We start from the raw sequence: 17,535 nt of genomic DNA, 5'->3' as shown, positions 1-17,535 counted from the left end.
TCAAAGCCATAGCTCATGGTTAAGAGAGACGTAGGGTTCCTCCAGTTATCCAAGGAAAATTTGCTTATGAAAGGATTGTGAAAAGAACTTTCTGAAGATGTTCATCAACAAACTTTGTCAGGTTCTCAAGTGATTGCAGACTAAATTAAATCTCTTTTCCCCTTCTTCCCTTCAGGTTTACAGAAAGGCGGTCAGCCAGATGAGCCAGGGCCTGATCAGGAGGTTGACGGTGCTCAGCCAGTACGAGGAGGCGCTGATCAAGATCAACGCCACGGCGGCCGAACGGCTGACGGCTCTTAAAGCAAAGCCCCAGGCATCCATCCAGAGAGACATGTTGTCCATCTGCAACGACCCCTTCACTGTCGCCCAGCAGCTCACGCACATAGAACTGGTGAGAACGAAATCCTGTAGCTGTAGCTGTTGAAACATTTGCCACATCCATCATTTGAGATCCTTCCACTGCAAATAGTTCTTTAAAATTGGCTTCAAGACACCTTGAAAATAGTTTATTTATCAAGGACATTTGCCCATTAATCATCAGAAAACTGTAATCGAGCCATTCTTGGACCTGAGGATACATATTTTTCTGCTCTGCCTTTTTAAAAATCAGTTTTAATCAATACGTCAAATCCATCATTTATCCCGAAACATCAAACCCAATTAAGACGTAAATGTTATCCTCCAAAGAACAATCAGAAATACTGCCAATGACTCACACTTGTATCGGCACATGACCCAAAGAGAGCGAGACTAAATCAATCGCGGAGAGGAGAACATGTGAGAGTGGGGCAGAGCTGACACGTATGATGGATTAGAAATCGGTGTTGCGGTCGAGGCAATCCGAAACATCACAGCTCCTCCCTTGTCCTGCTGACTGATGCATTGATTTTAAACAGTAGTGTTTTTCATTGCCACTTTATATCCATTATATGTCAGTTTGTCGTTGAAAGAAAACATGTCACTTGAAAAAACAGGGTTTAATCAATCATGTAAAATCCTAAAAGAGAGAATAATATCAGGGTTTTACCAATATAGGATCCTTTAAATACCATTATTAAATGAACTAATTTCAAGGCAACCCTCTGGCAGCCTTTCACATTTGCACTTATAAAGATTTCTAAAAACTATTTTAAGACCCTGATTTTTAAGGAGAATGCAAACCAAAGATGGATTAATGATGTTTCCTTTTGCCCTTATTCTTCAGGAGAGACTCAGTTACATCGGACCTGAAGAATTCGTCCAAGCCTTCGTCCAGAAAGACCCGCTGGACAACGATAAGGTAATGTCTGGATGTTTTTCTAAGAATAAATCACCAGATAAGAAAGTATATACAGTTGTTATGCAACCTTTCTGACAGAAACATTGTGTGCAGACCCAATTCGTCTCCGTCTGGTGCTGTGTTTAAATGTGATGGCCTAGTTTCTCCCCTAGACGGATATTAAGTTTACACAACACAGCAACTGGCTGCAGTGCAGGTCAAAGCGAGGGCAGGTGATATCCAGACTGTAGCAGGAAACTAACAGACACAGACACACACACACAGACACACACACACACACAGACACACACTCAGACACACCTCACCGGCAATTTCCTCAAATCATCCCAGTGTCTGGATTAGATGGGCATGCATGCACCTCATCTCCTAGCAACCACAGCTGCCAGGGGTTTGTTTTGGGAAGGGGTGTGTGCGTGGATGGCAGTGGGCTCTCTTGTCTGGCGTTCGGCTGCTAGGCAACAGGCTTTTCTGGACGCAAGGTGATGAAGGGGGTTAAGGCTGCCTTTTGTGCCTCAGGCTATCCCGCCTCGTACCCCCAACGAGCCACTTGGAGGAGACGGGAATAACTCTGTGTGTGTGTGTGTGTGTATGTGTGTGTATATGTTAATATGTGTCCACTGGTGGAAAATACGCCGTGGGGGCGAGTGGCGTAAGGCCAAAGGAATGTGTGGAATTAGATCAAGAGGAATCCACACAAAGGACCAGCCTGCATAAAGTGAATAACATTGGCTACTATTGTGCATATAGAAGCAGAGTGAAGTTGAGCGTGATGTGCTACACAGGTCCACTTAGCCAAGAGTTTATTTTGTATGCTCAGTGGTGCATTGACTGGAAGAGCATAAAAAAACAGCGAATATCAGCTTTATTTTACTCGTTCAGCACTAATTTTTGCAAGGCAATTAGCTTAAATGCTAATTGGAAGTCTGTTGTTGTTTTGTTGCAGAGTTGCTTCAGTGATCACAAGAAGGCCAGCAATCTGGAAGCTTATGTTGAATGGTTCAACAGACTCAGTTATCTGGTGGCCACAGAGATCTGCATGGTGAGTAACGAACGCGGAGCCAAGCTCACTCTTGTATAAGAAACCTCACCACTCTGCTTAACCCTTACATGCTGCTCGTATTCTTGCATTTCACATTATCCCCTCATATCTCTATACATAATAAAGCAGAGAGATTGTATTCTGCAGTTTTTAACGCTTTTATAATCACATTATATATTACTCCAATGTTACATAATTTCAATTAATTATATTAAATCTGAATAAACAGTCGTTTTGTAAGTTTTTTTTTATAAATATGGGTCAAACACTCAACAAAAATGCATATCAGCTGCACAAAAATGTTGAAATATTTCCATTTTTGTATATTCTGGGTCCGAATTTCTGCCTAAAGAAAAGTTTTTAGGTTGTTTTTTCTTCTCTCAAATGTAAAACTGGGTCACAAATTAGTGAGTTTGCTTGATAAATGGCTTAAATTGATTATATAAAGCAGTAAAACAGTAAGCCCAGAGCTGTGTTCAGTTACATTGTGTCAAATAAAATGAGCTTCAATGTGTCTTAATCACCAAAAATAAGCAAAAACCAAAAGTTTCATATAAAATTCAAGTTCTGAGCTACTTTCTACAAACCGCTTCTCTCCCTGGATAATGAATATTCCCCCCTTCTTTCAACAAACATATTGATTTCCAACACATTAACCAGACTGTTTTTGCAGTTTATTTCCAGAAGGCTAATGCATTTTTTTTAAATGTTTTTTTTTTTTTTTCCATTTTGTGCAACAGCCTGTGAAGAAGAAGCATCGAGCCCGAGTCATCGAGTTCTTCATCGACGTGGCACGAGAATGCTTCAACATCGGCAACTTCAACTCACTCATGGCCATCATATGTGAGTTGGTGTTGTTTTATTGCTCTTATTTTATTGTCAGATAGGACTGCTACTTGTAACCTGAAGGGATTCTTTCCAAAACTCTGTATATTCATGAGCGATTACCTCTTATGTAAACAAAGATGACATTCAGCAGCCAGCAGTTCATTTGCACAGATGAGTGTCACATTTTTTAAAATTACGGCTGTCTCATTCGGACTCGCGCTCTGCACTTGTTCCCGGCCGATCCTCGCTGCCCCTGCACAGAGAAGCTTTTTTTTCCTTTCTGCTCATCAGTAAATCCGATCAGCGTAGTAAATGCAATTTGTTGTTCAGTGACAATTTCGTGCGGTGATGTAATCTCTTCCCCCTGTAGCTCTAACCTCTCATGACTTTGTCCCAGTTCGTTTTTTCCAGCTTGCGTAATTATTTTCAGTCTAATGATATCAGTGGGATTCGGCATTGGGGAGGGCTCATGCGGATAATTGTCTCGTTAGAATTTTATTCTTTGGTCAGAGGAGAAAAAAACACTTGGTGACGGCGGACTGTCGTTGCTTTCTGGCATTGATGTGTGACATCTTGTATTTGCTGAAATTAGTCGCTGCAGAGCTTCATGTGGGTAATGTGGGACCCTCTTTCCTCCCTTAAAGTGTCAAACTTCTTACTCCAAACACTTAAATTGCAACAGCATTGTATTGTAGCCACTGTTTGAATGTTTTTGACCCAACATGATGAAAGAAACCATAACTTTTTGATTCTGAGGGAAACCTGAAGCACATTTTTGGCCTTCTTGCACTTCACCGTTGTATCGTGGGAGCCACAATCTTCTCAAAAGTATGAAATTCGAGTACAGTTAAATCGCTGGAGGTAGAGGTGGACCCAAGGTTGATTCTAAAGGGAAACCATAAGCACATTTTTTGGACTTCTTGCACTTTACCATCATGTTGGGAGAGCTACAATCTTCTTAAAAAAGTATAAAATTCAAGTACAGTTGAATCACTGTTGAATCAATCTGTCTCAGTTTGGGTATAGGGAAACAGAAACAGGAGTTCTTGCCTCTTTCTCATTTCGCCAATGTGCTTGTGGGCAAGCCGCTTAACCCCAAACTGGTCCCTGTAAAGCTGTTCAACAGACTGAACTGCGAATGCACGGGGCAGCTTCCATGTGTGAATGTGTTAACCGTATTGGAAACGATAGAGCACTCTGAGAAAAAACTGCCCAGGTTGAATAAAGATTAGAAAGACACACGTAGAGTCTCAAAGCGGCTCGAACATTTTAGAGACCTCGCTTTTAGGTGTTCAGCCAATGGGCTCAGAGATGTCTCTGCGTTTTAGAGGAGAGGGCATCTGGTCAGCCTCACAGGCCTGAGGGGGGATGCAGGGGACAGGATTTGTGTGTCCAGAGCGGAGAGATAGAGAGAGGGGAGGGGAGGGGAGGCAGCTGGAAGAGGACACAGAACAAACCATCCAGGCAGATGGTCAGCACTGACCAGAGAGAGTGTGAGGAGGGAGGGAGGAGAGAGGGAGGATGGGAGGATGAGAGGGGGTCGAGCGGAGCGGAGCAGAGTAGGGTAGAGAGGATATTGGAGTGCCAGCTGTCCTCCCGTCGTTCTCCCCTGAGAGAGAAAGCGCCACAGGCAATTCCCATCTTCACCAGCCTCGTCTCCTGGGAGCCACACAGTTTATTAGTGATGTGATTAAAGGGGTGATTCACCATCCAAATTACAAAGAACAATATTTTCTTTCTTTCACCTCTGGTGGTGTCTAAGCATGCAGATAAAAGGGTTTTGAGACGTTTTTCCCATCTAAGTCCGACATAGATAGATAGATAAGATAGATAGATACGATAGTCACTTTATTGATCCCAATGGGAAATTCAGGCAATCCTTAAAGGTAGCTGAGGATAACACGGTGTGAGATAGATGCAATCATAATTAGGCTTGATCTGGACTGCAGTAGTAAGAGAAAACATCATTATCAAGCACCTGCAGAGTTCTCGAGTTCCTGCAAGTACGTTTTTTGTCTTTATTAGAGGAACAAATTCAAATGAGTGAGAGTAACTCAGCTTGTATGTGGAAATTTTGATGAAACTGACCCCAAAATCATAGTTTGCATCTACTTTTTTTCCCCTCCTGGGTTGATTATGACACGCAGCACAGTCAGAGATGATAGTAACCTGCTCAAATCCACTCAGGTATTCAACCTATTGATACAGACAGATCTGAGTTGTTACTAAAAACTGAGCGGAGCTGTGAAGACTTGAGCATAGCGAGACACCACTAGAGGTAGAAGTCACAGTATATGTGTTGTCATTTGGGTGTTGGCGACCCTTCTGTGCTCCTTTTGTTTGAAAAGTGTCTGAAAAGGAGAAGGCATCAATAAAGTGTTAATGCTATCATGAAGGGGAGTGTGTGTCCCAACGGGGCCGCTACCACAGTCAGCACCTGTCCTTCCACACACACAAACACACACACACACTGGTGTCTTTGTGAGTTGATGGAGCCATTTCCTAGGCAAGGCACGTTCTGACACACTCTTTCACATGCCGGTGCGGTCGGACATTCATTCATTCATTTTGGCACCGCAGTGCTGAGAGTGTCACCTTAAAACCTTAAACTGTCTCCCGGGATGTGAAGTGAGCTCAGGAAGGAAAATTAGGTTTTAAAAGTTTTGTATTTCATCATGTATCTGAGCTCTTTTGTTTACTCGAGGGTTGTTTTTGCGTTGATGTGTTCGGCTCCGACGGTGACCCCTCGGTGTCTGAACCTGCAACACACACACACACACACACACACACACACACACACAGAGGATTACCATATGGGAAGCAGAGTGCTGGGTGGGGAAACGAGGCGTGTGTTAACTCCATTGTTCCTGCTGGCCTTTTTCCTTGCTGCATCAGAAGGAACAACAGTGTAAAGAAAGAAAAGGGGAGTCAGGGAAGAAGGGAGGGGAGGGAAGGAGGGAGGGTGGTGTTAAAGGACGACAGCCATGGGGGGGAGGATGTGCGTCTGTCTGATTGAATGGGGAAAATGCCATGTGTTAATGCAGCCATGTTTGGGTGTTTGCCCACATGTGCGTGTGACATCGCTCTAATTGTCTATATGTGTGTGTTTTTTGTGTCTGTGTTACAGCTGGGATGAACATGAGTCCCGTGTCCCGGTTGAAGAAGACCTGGAGCAAAGTCAAGACGGCCAAGTTCGACATCTTAGAAGTAAGTTTAGCCTGAAGCACATAGCTGGACAATGCTCCCCCGCGACATGGAATCAGTCTAATGTGGGTGCAGGGTTTGACGTCCAGTGACAGCTGAGGTTTTAAGAATTGTGCACCGTAAAGAAGAAACAATGATCTGTTGTTACTTAAAAATCTGCAGTTTGAACATTTTTACCTCCTCTTCTCCTCTTTACTCATCCTCTTCTGCTCAGTTTTAAATGTCCGACTGAAGCATTAGATGTTTGTTTTGCTTGTGCTCCCACACATATTAGCAGCTCTGTTGTTTTTATGTTGTTCTTCACTGATGACTCGCCTCGATGTGGGTGTGTGTGGGGGAGCTTCTTCTTCTTTTTATTTATTTTTATTGACAGTGAATTGTTGGGCTAAGTGTAATAAAAAAGACAGATAAACGCAGTCGTGCTTAAAGCTCCTATCAAAATGGATCTGAGTAGGAGAGTAGAGTGATTTGTTTTGGTTTTTTTTGCCGTGACTCACACACAGAATCAATGTGTTTTCTTTAGTGCAGCATCATTTAACATTGAAAGACTCAAAGATGTGGTCTTATTGAAGCATTTTATTTGACACACTGACTCAGTTTCTGCCCAAAAAGCACCATGTTTTTCTCCCAGTTGTATATGATTGCTCAGTAGAAGAAAACCCCCCATTTCAGCTGATTTCACACAAAAAAACAAACTTGTAGACAGTTCCCAGAGATGCTGCAAACATCATCTCAACTTGCTTGTGATGAATATTTTCCCTTTTTGGGTTTTTCACTTTTTCCCACCACCCTCGTCTACACATGCACAAAGAAAAACTGAGAATGAAAAAGAGGAAATGAAGATTAAAATATCTTCTCAGCTTTCATTTTTGCACAAATTGTCAATGGGGGTTTTGTTGTTTCAGTCTCTATTCATTACTAAAGGTTTGCTGGATTTAAATACCTGAACAACATAGGTGTATAAAATAGAGTTGGATTATTCTGGAGACATTTGGATGTAGGACAGTGGGGCGGGTGAAGGCAAGAGAGCAGGGAGCCCCATGTGTTGAGGTGTAGTTGGGGTTCAGATCACACAGCCCTGCCCCCCCCCTCCCCCCCCCCCCCCCTTTCCCTGTGGAAACTGCAGGGAGGAGGTTTACTGAGCCTCACTGAGGCCATCAGTGATCTCCTTTTGAAGAGGAGATCTGAGATGGAGATGAGTCGGGCTGGGACCTCGGTGGGATCCGAAAGCTTTTCAGGGATTCTTCAAGTTCCTTTAAGTCTCTCTGGAGCTCATCTCCATCACACACCTCCTCACTTCTTTATTGTTTCCTCTTTTTCTCATGATTTTCCTTTTTCCATCCTGTTATGTGTTTTCTTTCATCTTTGAGGTGAACCCATAACTTTCTATTGACGGGTTGGGTGGAGTTAATTTACATTTCTGCTGCTGGTTTGTTAGACGTCCCACACTTGATATCTTCATGTTATCACACAAAGTTAAATTATGGTGTGGACGTATTTCACTTGAGAAAGGAACAAATTTCATGCCTGTTTTTCTTTAAATGTGCTTTTATTACAAACATACATTACATTAATTGATCTTGATTATTTTTCATTAGTCATATATTGGTGGAAATGTTAAGAAAATAGTGAAAAATGACACATTTACAATCACATGAAACTTTAACAGCAGATATTTGGCATTTTTCTTTCATAAATGCCTTAAATAATCATTATCAAAGCTCAGTATGGATTGGCTAATCATTCAGGTGCCAATAACTGTGTTTTATCTTATTTTATATTTTTTGATATTGCCTGAATCTCACTATCCTCCCTGTCGTCACTGTGACTCTGTCTGAAGTTTGCTGCTTTCAAATTAACCTTTTAATGTGTTTTTTTCTCTGCAGCATCAAATGGATCCTTCCAGTAATTTCTACAACTACAGAACAGCGCTGAGAGGAGCCACGCAGAGGTCGATCACAGCCAACAGCAGCAGAGAGAAGGTGAGGCCACGATCCAGAGATCATATGACTGCATAGAGCTGTATGATTTGTCTTGTTCTCTGCTTTTCAGTGCAGCGTATGACTCTAAACAGCCCTTTTTCCAGCTTAGCTCAGCCGAAAAAATTAAATTTGCATGCTGATATTTAAAGTGCAGCTTGTTAAATGAAGCAGTAATTTGGCGAAATGGTTTTAAAAGAGGTTAAAAAGCTGACTCGGGTCACATCGGTTGAAGTAAGTGATTCGGTCTTACAGCATTTACAGTGGCTGCTGGATGCGTCAGTGCAAAAAATAAATTCCTAAAAGTTTCAACATCTGTACTCCAGACGTGTGTTTACATTTCACACATATCCAGAGTGTCATTGAGGGGGTTTGGATGTCTTGCTAAAGCCCACTTCACAGCTGCAGGAGGGATCAAACAGTGAATTCAGTTTTTAGAATAAGCACTCTGGCCACTGGACTGGCATCAACTAAGTGTTTGGTGACGCAGAGACGCAGTTATGTAAAAAGAGGAGATGGTTATCACGATGCCTTTATCTTCATGAACTCTGACATTAAACTTTGAAGGAAATAGTTGATGCTGAAGTCAGAGGAGAAAAACAAAACCAGGCTGCAGCTGCTCGTTGCTCCTTGTTATCGTCTGGACGCTGCGTTCCCATCGTGTTTCGAGCCATCAACGGCCACTTGAGCGGACTTGGACAAGGGGCAGAGGGGTTGCGTAACAGTGCAGCTCAGAGAGAGAGAGAGAGAGAGAGAGAGAGCACAGGTCAAGTTATAAGTGGGCCACGTTATGACGACGGTTTTAGTTTCCTCCTCATCAAACATGTTGTAGTTTCTTAAACGAGGGGAGGGAGGTGGGGGGGGGGGAAAGAAAGCATGGCCGCCTGCCAGATCACATAGTGTTCTCTGCTGCTTTTCTGGAGTCGCCCGCCCTGACCGAGTTTGAACCGCTGCAGCGCTCGCAGCATTAGTGGTTAGCCTCTGTTCACGTCATCACATGTTAAAAAAAAAAGAAAAAAAAGAAAAAGTGCTTTCCTTTATGGAGACAGAGTGTACTGTCAATATGTATCTGGCTCCCTGAGGTTAGTGAGGGATGCTTTTCGGGGGCTCAAATATGCAAACAAAACCCGGACAAGAGGTCAGGGTCATGAAATGGAAAGTTCCTGAGAAGTCTGGTATGTTCTTGCTCTTCTGACCTCTCCTTTTTAGGGAGGGGCGGAGGGGAGGGGGTTGTTTATGATCCTCCTGCAGGCTTCCACAGCACTGTTGACTTTATCAGAGAATCAACAAAGCCAACATTTATGCGTCATTTCAATACCAATTAACCAGGATTTCATTTTTTTTGTTCTTTACTCCTCATGCTGTGAGAGCTGACAGAGAGACTTCAATGATCCAGCGTTTGTTGCTATGTTGATTCATTTGCTTGAAATAACATTTTAACTTAGATGCCAAAAAAGCTGATCTGAAGCAGACTTGGCGGGTCACATGTTTGGTTGTGCAGCAACAGCTTAACTAGATAATTTACAAAAGAAGAAAACATGAAAATATTCCACCTTACATCCAGCTGGACCACATGATCGGCCGCTGTAAATTGGACAATAACGGAGTATCAAGCGGAGATCTCTTCTCTATGAAAGACTCCAAAGCAGCATGTAGTGTCTCTGTTAACACATTATGGGATCCAAGATGTTATTGTACCTAAATAGTAAAGATTATGATGAGTCAAAGTCAAAATAAGGAAATAAATAGACTTTTATCACAACATCATGTCAACATATTGAAACTTTACCCCTAACAGAAAAATAGAAATACAAGTTAATCATTTACAACACCTTTTAAAATTGACTTATTATGCCAATCCAGGCTTGACTCCCTCCCTGCCTGGCTCCAGACACTCGACATCCTCTGCGTGTCCAGCTGTGTAAAAACCACTTCCTGTCTGCTGACACGGGTCCACTTCAATCACTCAACATAGAACATGTGTGTGTACAGACGTGTGTGTGCGTGTGGACACATGTGAGCAGTGTTCAGAACAGTGTGTGAGCATCCTCCGCTGCCCCCTGTTAAACACATCCTGATCCTGCAGCCCCAACCCCCCCCCCCCCCCCCCCCCCCCCCCATCGCCATGTGTGCAGACTTTCTGACTTCACTGACGTCCACAGATGTAATTCTATCAGTTGCAAAACAATATTTTTTAAGTTCATTAGAAGCGAACATGCAAAAACACGTGAAATTGATCGACTAGTTTTGCAAATAACAAAGAGAGAAAAAGAGTCGAGTCGGTTCATTCAAGTTCAACCACTGACACAGAATCATCTCCGCTAAATGCTAAGCAACAAAAAAAATCAATATTTGCTGAAAGAACAGTCACATGCTTTCTCTTTAAAATCCCATTCTCATGAATGATGATCAATTTTGGGTGGGGATGTGTTAGGATGGCCAGGGAAGAAATGAATCTCTCACCACTTAGTAACAAAAGGAGATGTTTTTGTGTTGGTCATCCATCCTTAGCAACTGATAAAGACATGTACTAGTATGTGAATGGAGACTGGTGCCTTTTCCCCGTTTGCTCTCCGTCAACATCTGTTAGCACCTGGACACGCAGTGACCTGAATCAGTGTATGTGGGGGGTGTCGATGAATTATTCAGGGGGACTTTGAAGGGGAATTCTTCTTCACTGGGAAACCAGTCTTCAATCTCACTTCTCAATTCTTCGTTTTTAAGGAATCCAACCAAGGTTTTTTAATATACATGCTGCAGCAGGCCTTGTGATGGTTGGAAGATAGCGGGGTTTCGTTTCATGAGAATTTTCTTTGTATAATCAGGAAATCTGCTGACAGGTGGCAGAACTGAAGTGGGTTTGTTTTACCGTTACAGGTGTTGTAACAGATCTTATTTGTCAAGTGTCATACCTTTTTTTTTAATGATATGTGGAAATCCCCCCGTTGTATCTTCTCAGTGAAATTAAATCCCTTTCTCTTTCTGTTGTCTTTGCAGATTGTCATCCCTTTCTTCAGCCTGCTCATAAAAGACATCTACTTCCTCAATGAGGGATGTGCCAACAGGCTGCAGAACGGACACATCAACTTCGAGGTAAACTGAATTACAAATTCCCCCCGAGGGGAGTTTCCCCCGGTAACAGACTAAACCAGGTTTACTCCCACAGCTGACTTCTTATGTTGCAAGAAAAAAACAAAAAAAAAAACACGTCACTGTATTTACTACACATGGAAACAGATTGGGCGCTATTTATGTCAACTTCCTTAAAAGAGTCTTAGAGAATGAAGAAGTAAGACGTAGATGTGTGTAAAGTTGAGCTGCGTTTCCATGGAGCAATCACACTGACCACTGGCCACAGACTCAACAGTATTTCCACTGGCCTTCAGTCACAGTTACACTGAATCAGACACTATTTTAAGGATGAAATCTATCCTGGGAAAAACTGTGCTGAGCTGTTTTTAAAAAAAATCCTGACCTGAGTACACAATCACACTACAGAGCCACCCACCGTAACCACTGTGTGTCACTCTGCGTCACTTAGTAACCCTACTTAGTTTATTGAACCTAAATATCACAATATTTACCGATGAGAAACATATTGTGCACTATAGGTCATCTTGTGTTTACCTGTGAACGTCTATTTATCTTCTTTTGGTTTCGCTTTTAGAAATTCTGGGAATTCGCCAAACAAGTGAGTGAGTTCATGACTTGGAAGAAGGTGGAGTGTCCCTTTGAGAAGGATCGCAAGATCCTGCAGTACCTGCTGACCGCTCCAGTGTTCACTGAAGATGGTAAGTTCACCTGTAAATACATTAATAACGTAAGACCTCAGTGCAAAGCCACAATAAAACCATCTTAAAGGAGTAGTTTGACATCTTTAAATATATGTTTATGCCTTTTTTTCCCAAAAGTTAGATGAGAAAGTCAATACCAGTCATGTCTGTATGCTAAATATGAAGCAAGTGTTTATCTTAAACCATAAACAAAGGGGGAATTTCCTCTTTAACCTTTGGGGTGGAGAGTTCCCCTTCTGCTTCTAGTCTTAATATTAAGCTAAGCTAATTAGCTGATGGCTCCAGTTTCATATTTACATTGCAGGAAAATTTAAGCATATTAACTAAAATGTCGAACTATTCCTTTTTTTAAGATTAGGGCTCGTGAGATGGTAATGAATGGGAACAAAAAAGCACATTTTTATGCTCATTAAAGTAGAAAATCTACCAAACTGGTGCATAAATAGTTAATACACCAAGATGTCTGGTTAGTGAAGTGTCTAAAAATCAATGTTTATTTCCCTTTTCTAACCGTGTGCTGCAAACCTCATGTATTTTATTTATTTACACTGAAAGCAACAGAGTAGATACAGAGTTATTATCAAATGCAACATTACAACCATAGTGAAATATCTTGTCCCTGTCAGTAATCAAAGTGTAGCTGTGGATTAAAACCTGATGATGAAACATGATGTAATGAGCAGTTTGTCCTCTGGGTCATCATCAGTGATAAAATATGATAAACCAGAGAAAACATACTGACTGTTTTTGCCACTAAGCCGCAGATCCAGACACACACACACACACACACAGACACACACACACACACACACACACACACACACACACCTTGTTATCACCTCTCAGACTCGAGCAGCGCTGATAGTTTCGGTTTCCTTTAATCCACATCAAAGTCATGTATCATTGGCTCCGGCTCTTATCAGCGTCTTATCAGAGAGAGACAGGAAGGTCTGTAAAGTCCTGCTGACACTGAAGTGCACTGACTGAACTGACCAATCAGCTGAGAGCGCTCCGAACCCCCCCCCCCCCCCCCCCTCATCCATGGGTGACAGTGTTAGTGTGATAATAAACATGCTGGACAGACACTGGAAGTTATTAGAAATGTGATTTAAAGTGATATTATTTAAAAATGTGAGTATGCAAATCAGCTGATCTACTATCAGGCAACAAGTAACCGTAGTAACAACATAAACAAACCCAGAGGAACGCCTCGGGGAGTCTTGAGCTGTTTTTAAGCAGCTTTTTTTTTTTTTTTTTTTACTATTGCTGCACTTTCAATGTTTCTCATTGTAAATTTTTGTTCCTAACTCTCTATACAGAGGCACAAAGATCAAAGTAATTGAAATTAAGTATAAACTGCCCCCAAACTAGAGGTTTTATTCTCCCTTAGAGATTTAAAAACTTAAGTATCTGGTGTTTTTTATGACTCTTGTAAGTGTTTTTAATTAATTCTTTGTTGACTGTGACTCTCTGGCTTTAAGCGTTGCGGTTGCCTCTGTTGGCAGATTGTGTGTTTATCTTCTCTGAGCTATCAATCTCAATCAGACTTAATTAAATACAGATTACATAAAAGTTAGAACGCAGTAGAGAAGAAGACAAGACTGACTGTCCTGTAGGGAAAAAGCAACTTTAAGAAAGCTAAAATAAATTCTAGTGGAGCTTCACTAATTCAGATTTAAGACAGACTTTGTATTTGATAAGCTGCGTTATGTAAATGTTAATCTACTTTGCAGCAGTGAAAGGAGACTGTAGTGCATTGCTACAGTTCAGTAAAGAGTCTGTAACAACATATATCAACAGAAATCAGTCACTGGTTTTCTATATGATGGCAAGATCTATCATCTCTGTGGGAAACCTCTCACTTCATGGACTAATAACAAATGCAATTGGCCATTATGTCAGTTGTAGAGTTAATGGAGCATCTCAGCGACAGCAACATTATAACTAACATTAATGGAGGTAATATGAAATAGTCATTGTTGCTGCCATTACAACATAATGTATCTGAATATTGGTTTTTCTTTCTATGCATCTTCATAACACATTTTTTTATTGACAAATAACCAGAAAACAAAGATCATATATCTGCTGTAGCTGATTTTTTTTTATCTGCACTTTTATGTCACCACACATCCAGAATGAGTCTTTCCTGTCATACAGAAGATGCTTTTGGTTAAAATCCAATGAAAAATGGGGATAAAATATAGGTCAGAGTCCTGAATATCATGAGTCCTGATCATACGAGTTTTCCTGTCATGCCAGGAATCAATATTTCAGAGTCAATGTCGTGTTTTCGTATAATAATTTAGACAGAAAAGCTAATATAGTGTTTCTGTTTCGTCTCTGCAGCTTTGTATCTGGCGTCGTACGAGAGCGAAGGTCCTGAGAACAACATGGAGAAGGACAGATGGAAGTCTCTGAGGTGTGTAAGATGCTCTCCTTCCCTGCACACGCACACACACACACACACACACACACACACACACACACACACACACACACACACACACACACACACACACACACACACACACACACACACACACACACACACACACACACACACACACACCCTTAGGGGCTTTCAATCATGGCTGTCAACCCACATCCCCGCTGACCAGGCAGACCCTGAGGGATGTAGGTCACACACTGATGCTGACCTGCACGCTACTCAATAAACGCATTATACGCACACACACACACACACACACACACACACACACACACACACACACACACACACACACACACACACACATACGAGAGCACTCATCATTCTTCTCGGTCACCTCGTCGCTCGCTTACATGCATGCAAAGGGACATCCGTCATTTTCACGCAATTGCATCCTTTGTACACATAACACACTGTTACCCTGTCATCACGTAGCACTCAGGGTGTGTGTGTGTCTCTCTGTGTGTGTGTGTGTGTGTGTGTGTGTGTGTGATGAGAGTAAATTGTCTTTGTTCATTCGGCTCTAACTCGTTGAAGAAGAAAAGCCCCAGAGAGCTGACAGAGGGATATTTCCTCTTTGCTTCAGCATCACTGAAGTTTAATTGACACACAAACTGAGTCAGGGATGTTTTTTTTTTGGTTTCTCTGGAGACACGAAAGCTTTAGACTCGTTTAGGACTCCAGACATTTGTCAGGTGTCTTGCTGCCATTATAATTCATAGTTTTTTTTTCACACTTGAAGGAATTAATTATTAAAAAGTTGTTTAAAAAGCCTTCGAAAATAGCAGACATGTGAAGAAGTGTAAGGTTACAGCAGCATGCAGCAGATTAATAACAATAATAAAGCATAAATGAGTAATAATTCTCCATTTTTGAAGAAACTACACATGCTATTGTCTTTATGATGCTAATTTTAGTGGTGATTTCAGTCATTTAGCTGTTCTAAACATTGTGTCTGGCAGCACTTTCTTGTTTTTATTATACTTGTTTAGAAGAAATGGAGGAAAACCCATTTATTGCCGATCAATAGAAGGTTGCCAGTAACTCATAATATTGATTATATTGAAAGGAAAAGAGAAACCTAGTAGCTATACATTTATCTCAGGTGCTGGTAGAGACAAAAAAAGAGATAAAAAGAGTAAAATAATGGACTTATGTTCATCAAATGGACACAAATACAACTCTTAATGGACAATACTGTTGTTCTGTGCTTGCAAAATGAGTAAATAAGCAGGTTTACTGTTATGTCAGACATTAAAACTTTAAAAGTACTTGCATGTCAGGGCGCTGTGTCTGTTGACTTGACTCTTCAGCTGCCTAGCGTCCAAAAATACATTTAAAAAAACATATTTTTAAAACATTAAAAGCAGCAACAAAACATCTGCAGCCCTTCTTTTGTAATAAAACCTCCTACAGGCAAAGTCACAGAAGAAGAAAGTAGTTTTTAACTCACCATAATTTGACTTGCACAACAGCACTTTCACTTTTTTTTTTAAAGAAAGGCATAAATCTTACAAAAAGAGCAACAACAACAAAAAAAGACACAAAACATGAAACCCAGAAATGTGAAAAGACACGAAACTGACATGTAAAAATAAAGCCAGTATTTAAAGAGGACAGTGAGCACATGATTTAAAGCTGACAGTCATGCTGCAGGTTGCCAAAAACTGACCCCCCACACACACACACACACACACACACACACACACACACACACACACACACACACACACACACACACACACACACACACACACACACACCCACCCACACCCACATGAGGACGTATGAATCAGATCTGTTGGCATGAGGTCAAAGGTGAGAGCAGATTTTGGATCCAGATCCTGTGATTGTTGGGTTAAGCCCAGCCAGGGTGAATCCAGTCAGCTGTGTGTGTGTGTGTGTGTGTGTGTGTGTGTGTGTGTGTGTGTGTGTGTGTGTGTGTGTGTGTGTGTGTGTGTGTGTGTGTGTGTGTGTGTGTGTGTGTGTGTGTGTGTGTGTGTGTGTGTGTGTGTGTGTGTGTGTGTGTGTGTGTGTGTGTGTGTGTGTGTGTGTGTGTGTGTGTGTGTGTGTGTGTGTGTGTGTGTGTGTGTGTGTGTGTGTGTGTGTGTGTGTGTGTGTGTGGTCACGTTTCCTAATCGCCTGCCAACCCTCCCTCACGCCCCTCCTGAGCTTTTTCCTCTGCTGCGACACGATCTGTCACTTTTTAGTCCAGTCGAGCCGCGTCAGCAGAACGTACAGACTCTGTTCTGTCTCTCCTCACATCATCAACCCCCCCCCCCCCTCCCAAAACACAACAAAGATAAGACAAAGTATTGCTGCCGCTGAGATCTCCCTTCTCTCTCTCTCTGTGTTTTTATTTCAAAGCCTGAACAGATTTCAATGAAATTCGGTGGAAAATTAAACCACACACAAAAGAAATACATCAGTTTTTTGGTGGCTGGTGCATTGAATTTCAAAGCAGTTCACTGAATTTGAGCTTGAAACACAACTGAAGCAACAGTTCAAGCCAACTTCAACTAAATATTTGTTAGTTTTAGTGTTTTGCAACTCAAATAATCAATATAAACATTATTAAAACTTAAAAAAACTGAAAGATTTAAAGTGAAGTAAGATGCTTTAAAATGTTGTGCACACTCAATTTATCAGTGTATTTTTTGCAAAAAACTCAGAATTTTTGAGTTTTTTCACCTTTTTATGAGCAAAAAATGTCATTTAGGCTAAATAACGCTCGATTCTTCCTCCTGATGTTAACAGCTGTCTTCCTCTTTCTCTCCACAGATCCACTCTGCTAAGCAGGGTCTAAAAAACCTCTAAGCTACAGACACCAGAAACGAAGACAAACCTCCCTTGACAAAGTGAGCTGTTCTCAGTCGACGTCGCTGTTGAAGTATCCCCGTGTTGGAAGGGAAACGACAATCTCTACTTTGGCTGGCGAGGACCCTTTTGTGTTCCCCTCC

General features: G+C 41.6%; 1 protein-coding gene across 1 annotated transcript in view; it reads left to right on the top strand.

Annotated features, from left to right (window-relative positions):
- rasgef1ba (RasGEF domain family, member 1Ba) overlaps positions 1–17,535 on the top strand; it is a gene marked incomplete at its 3' end in the record, with an annotated part of 32,238 nt that extends 14,703 nt beyond the window's left edge. Inside the window, 10 exon segments of the mRNA XM_062416796.1 lie at positions 176–391; positions 1,205–1,279; positions 2,223–2,318; positions 3,059–3,161; positions 6,274–6,353; positions 8,237–8,332; positions 11,327–11,422; positions 11,997–12,120; positions 14,473–14,545; positions 17,357–17,535. Of these exon segments, the coding sequence (XP_062272780.1) occupies positions 176–391; positions 1,205–1,279; positions 2,223–2,318; positions 3,059–3,161; positions 6,274–6,353; positions 8,237–8,332; positions 11,327–11,422; positions 11,997–12,120; positions 14,473–14,545; positions 17,357–17,381 (984 nt within the window).

Source organism: Scomber scombrus, chromosome 4 (genome assembly GCF_963691925.1).
Source record: "Scomber scombrus chromosome 4, fScoSco1.1, whole genome shotgun sequence".
Classification (NCBI taxonomy): domain Eukaryota; kingdom Metazoa; phylum Chordata; class Actinopteri; order Scombriformes; family Scombridae; genus Scomber; species Scomber scombrus.
This window is presented reverse-complemented; position numbering and strand designations above follow the sequence as displayed.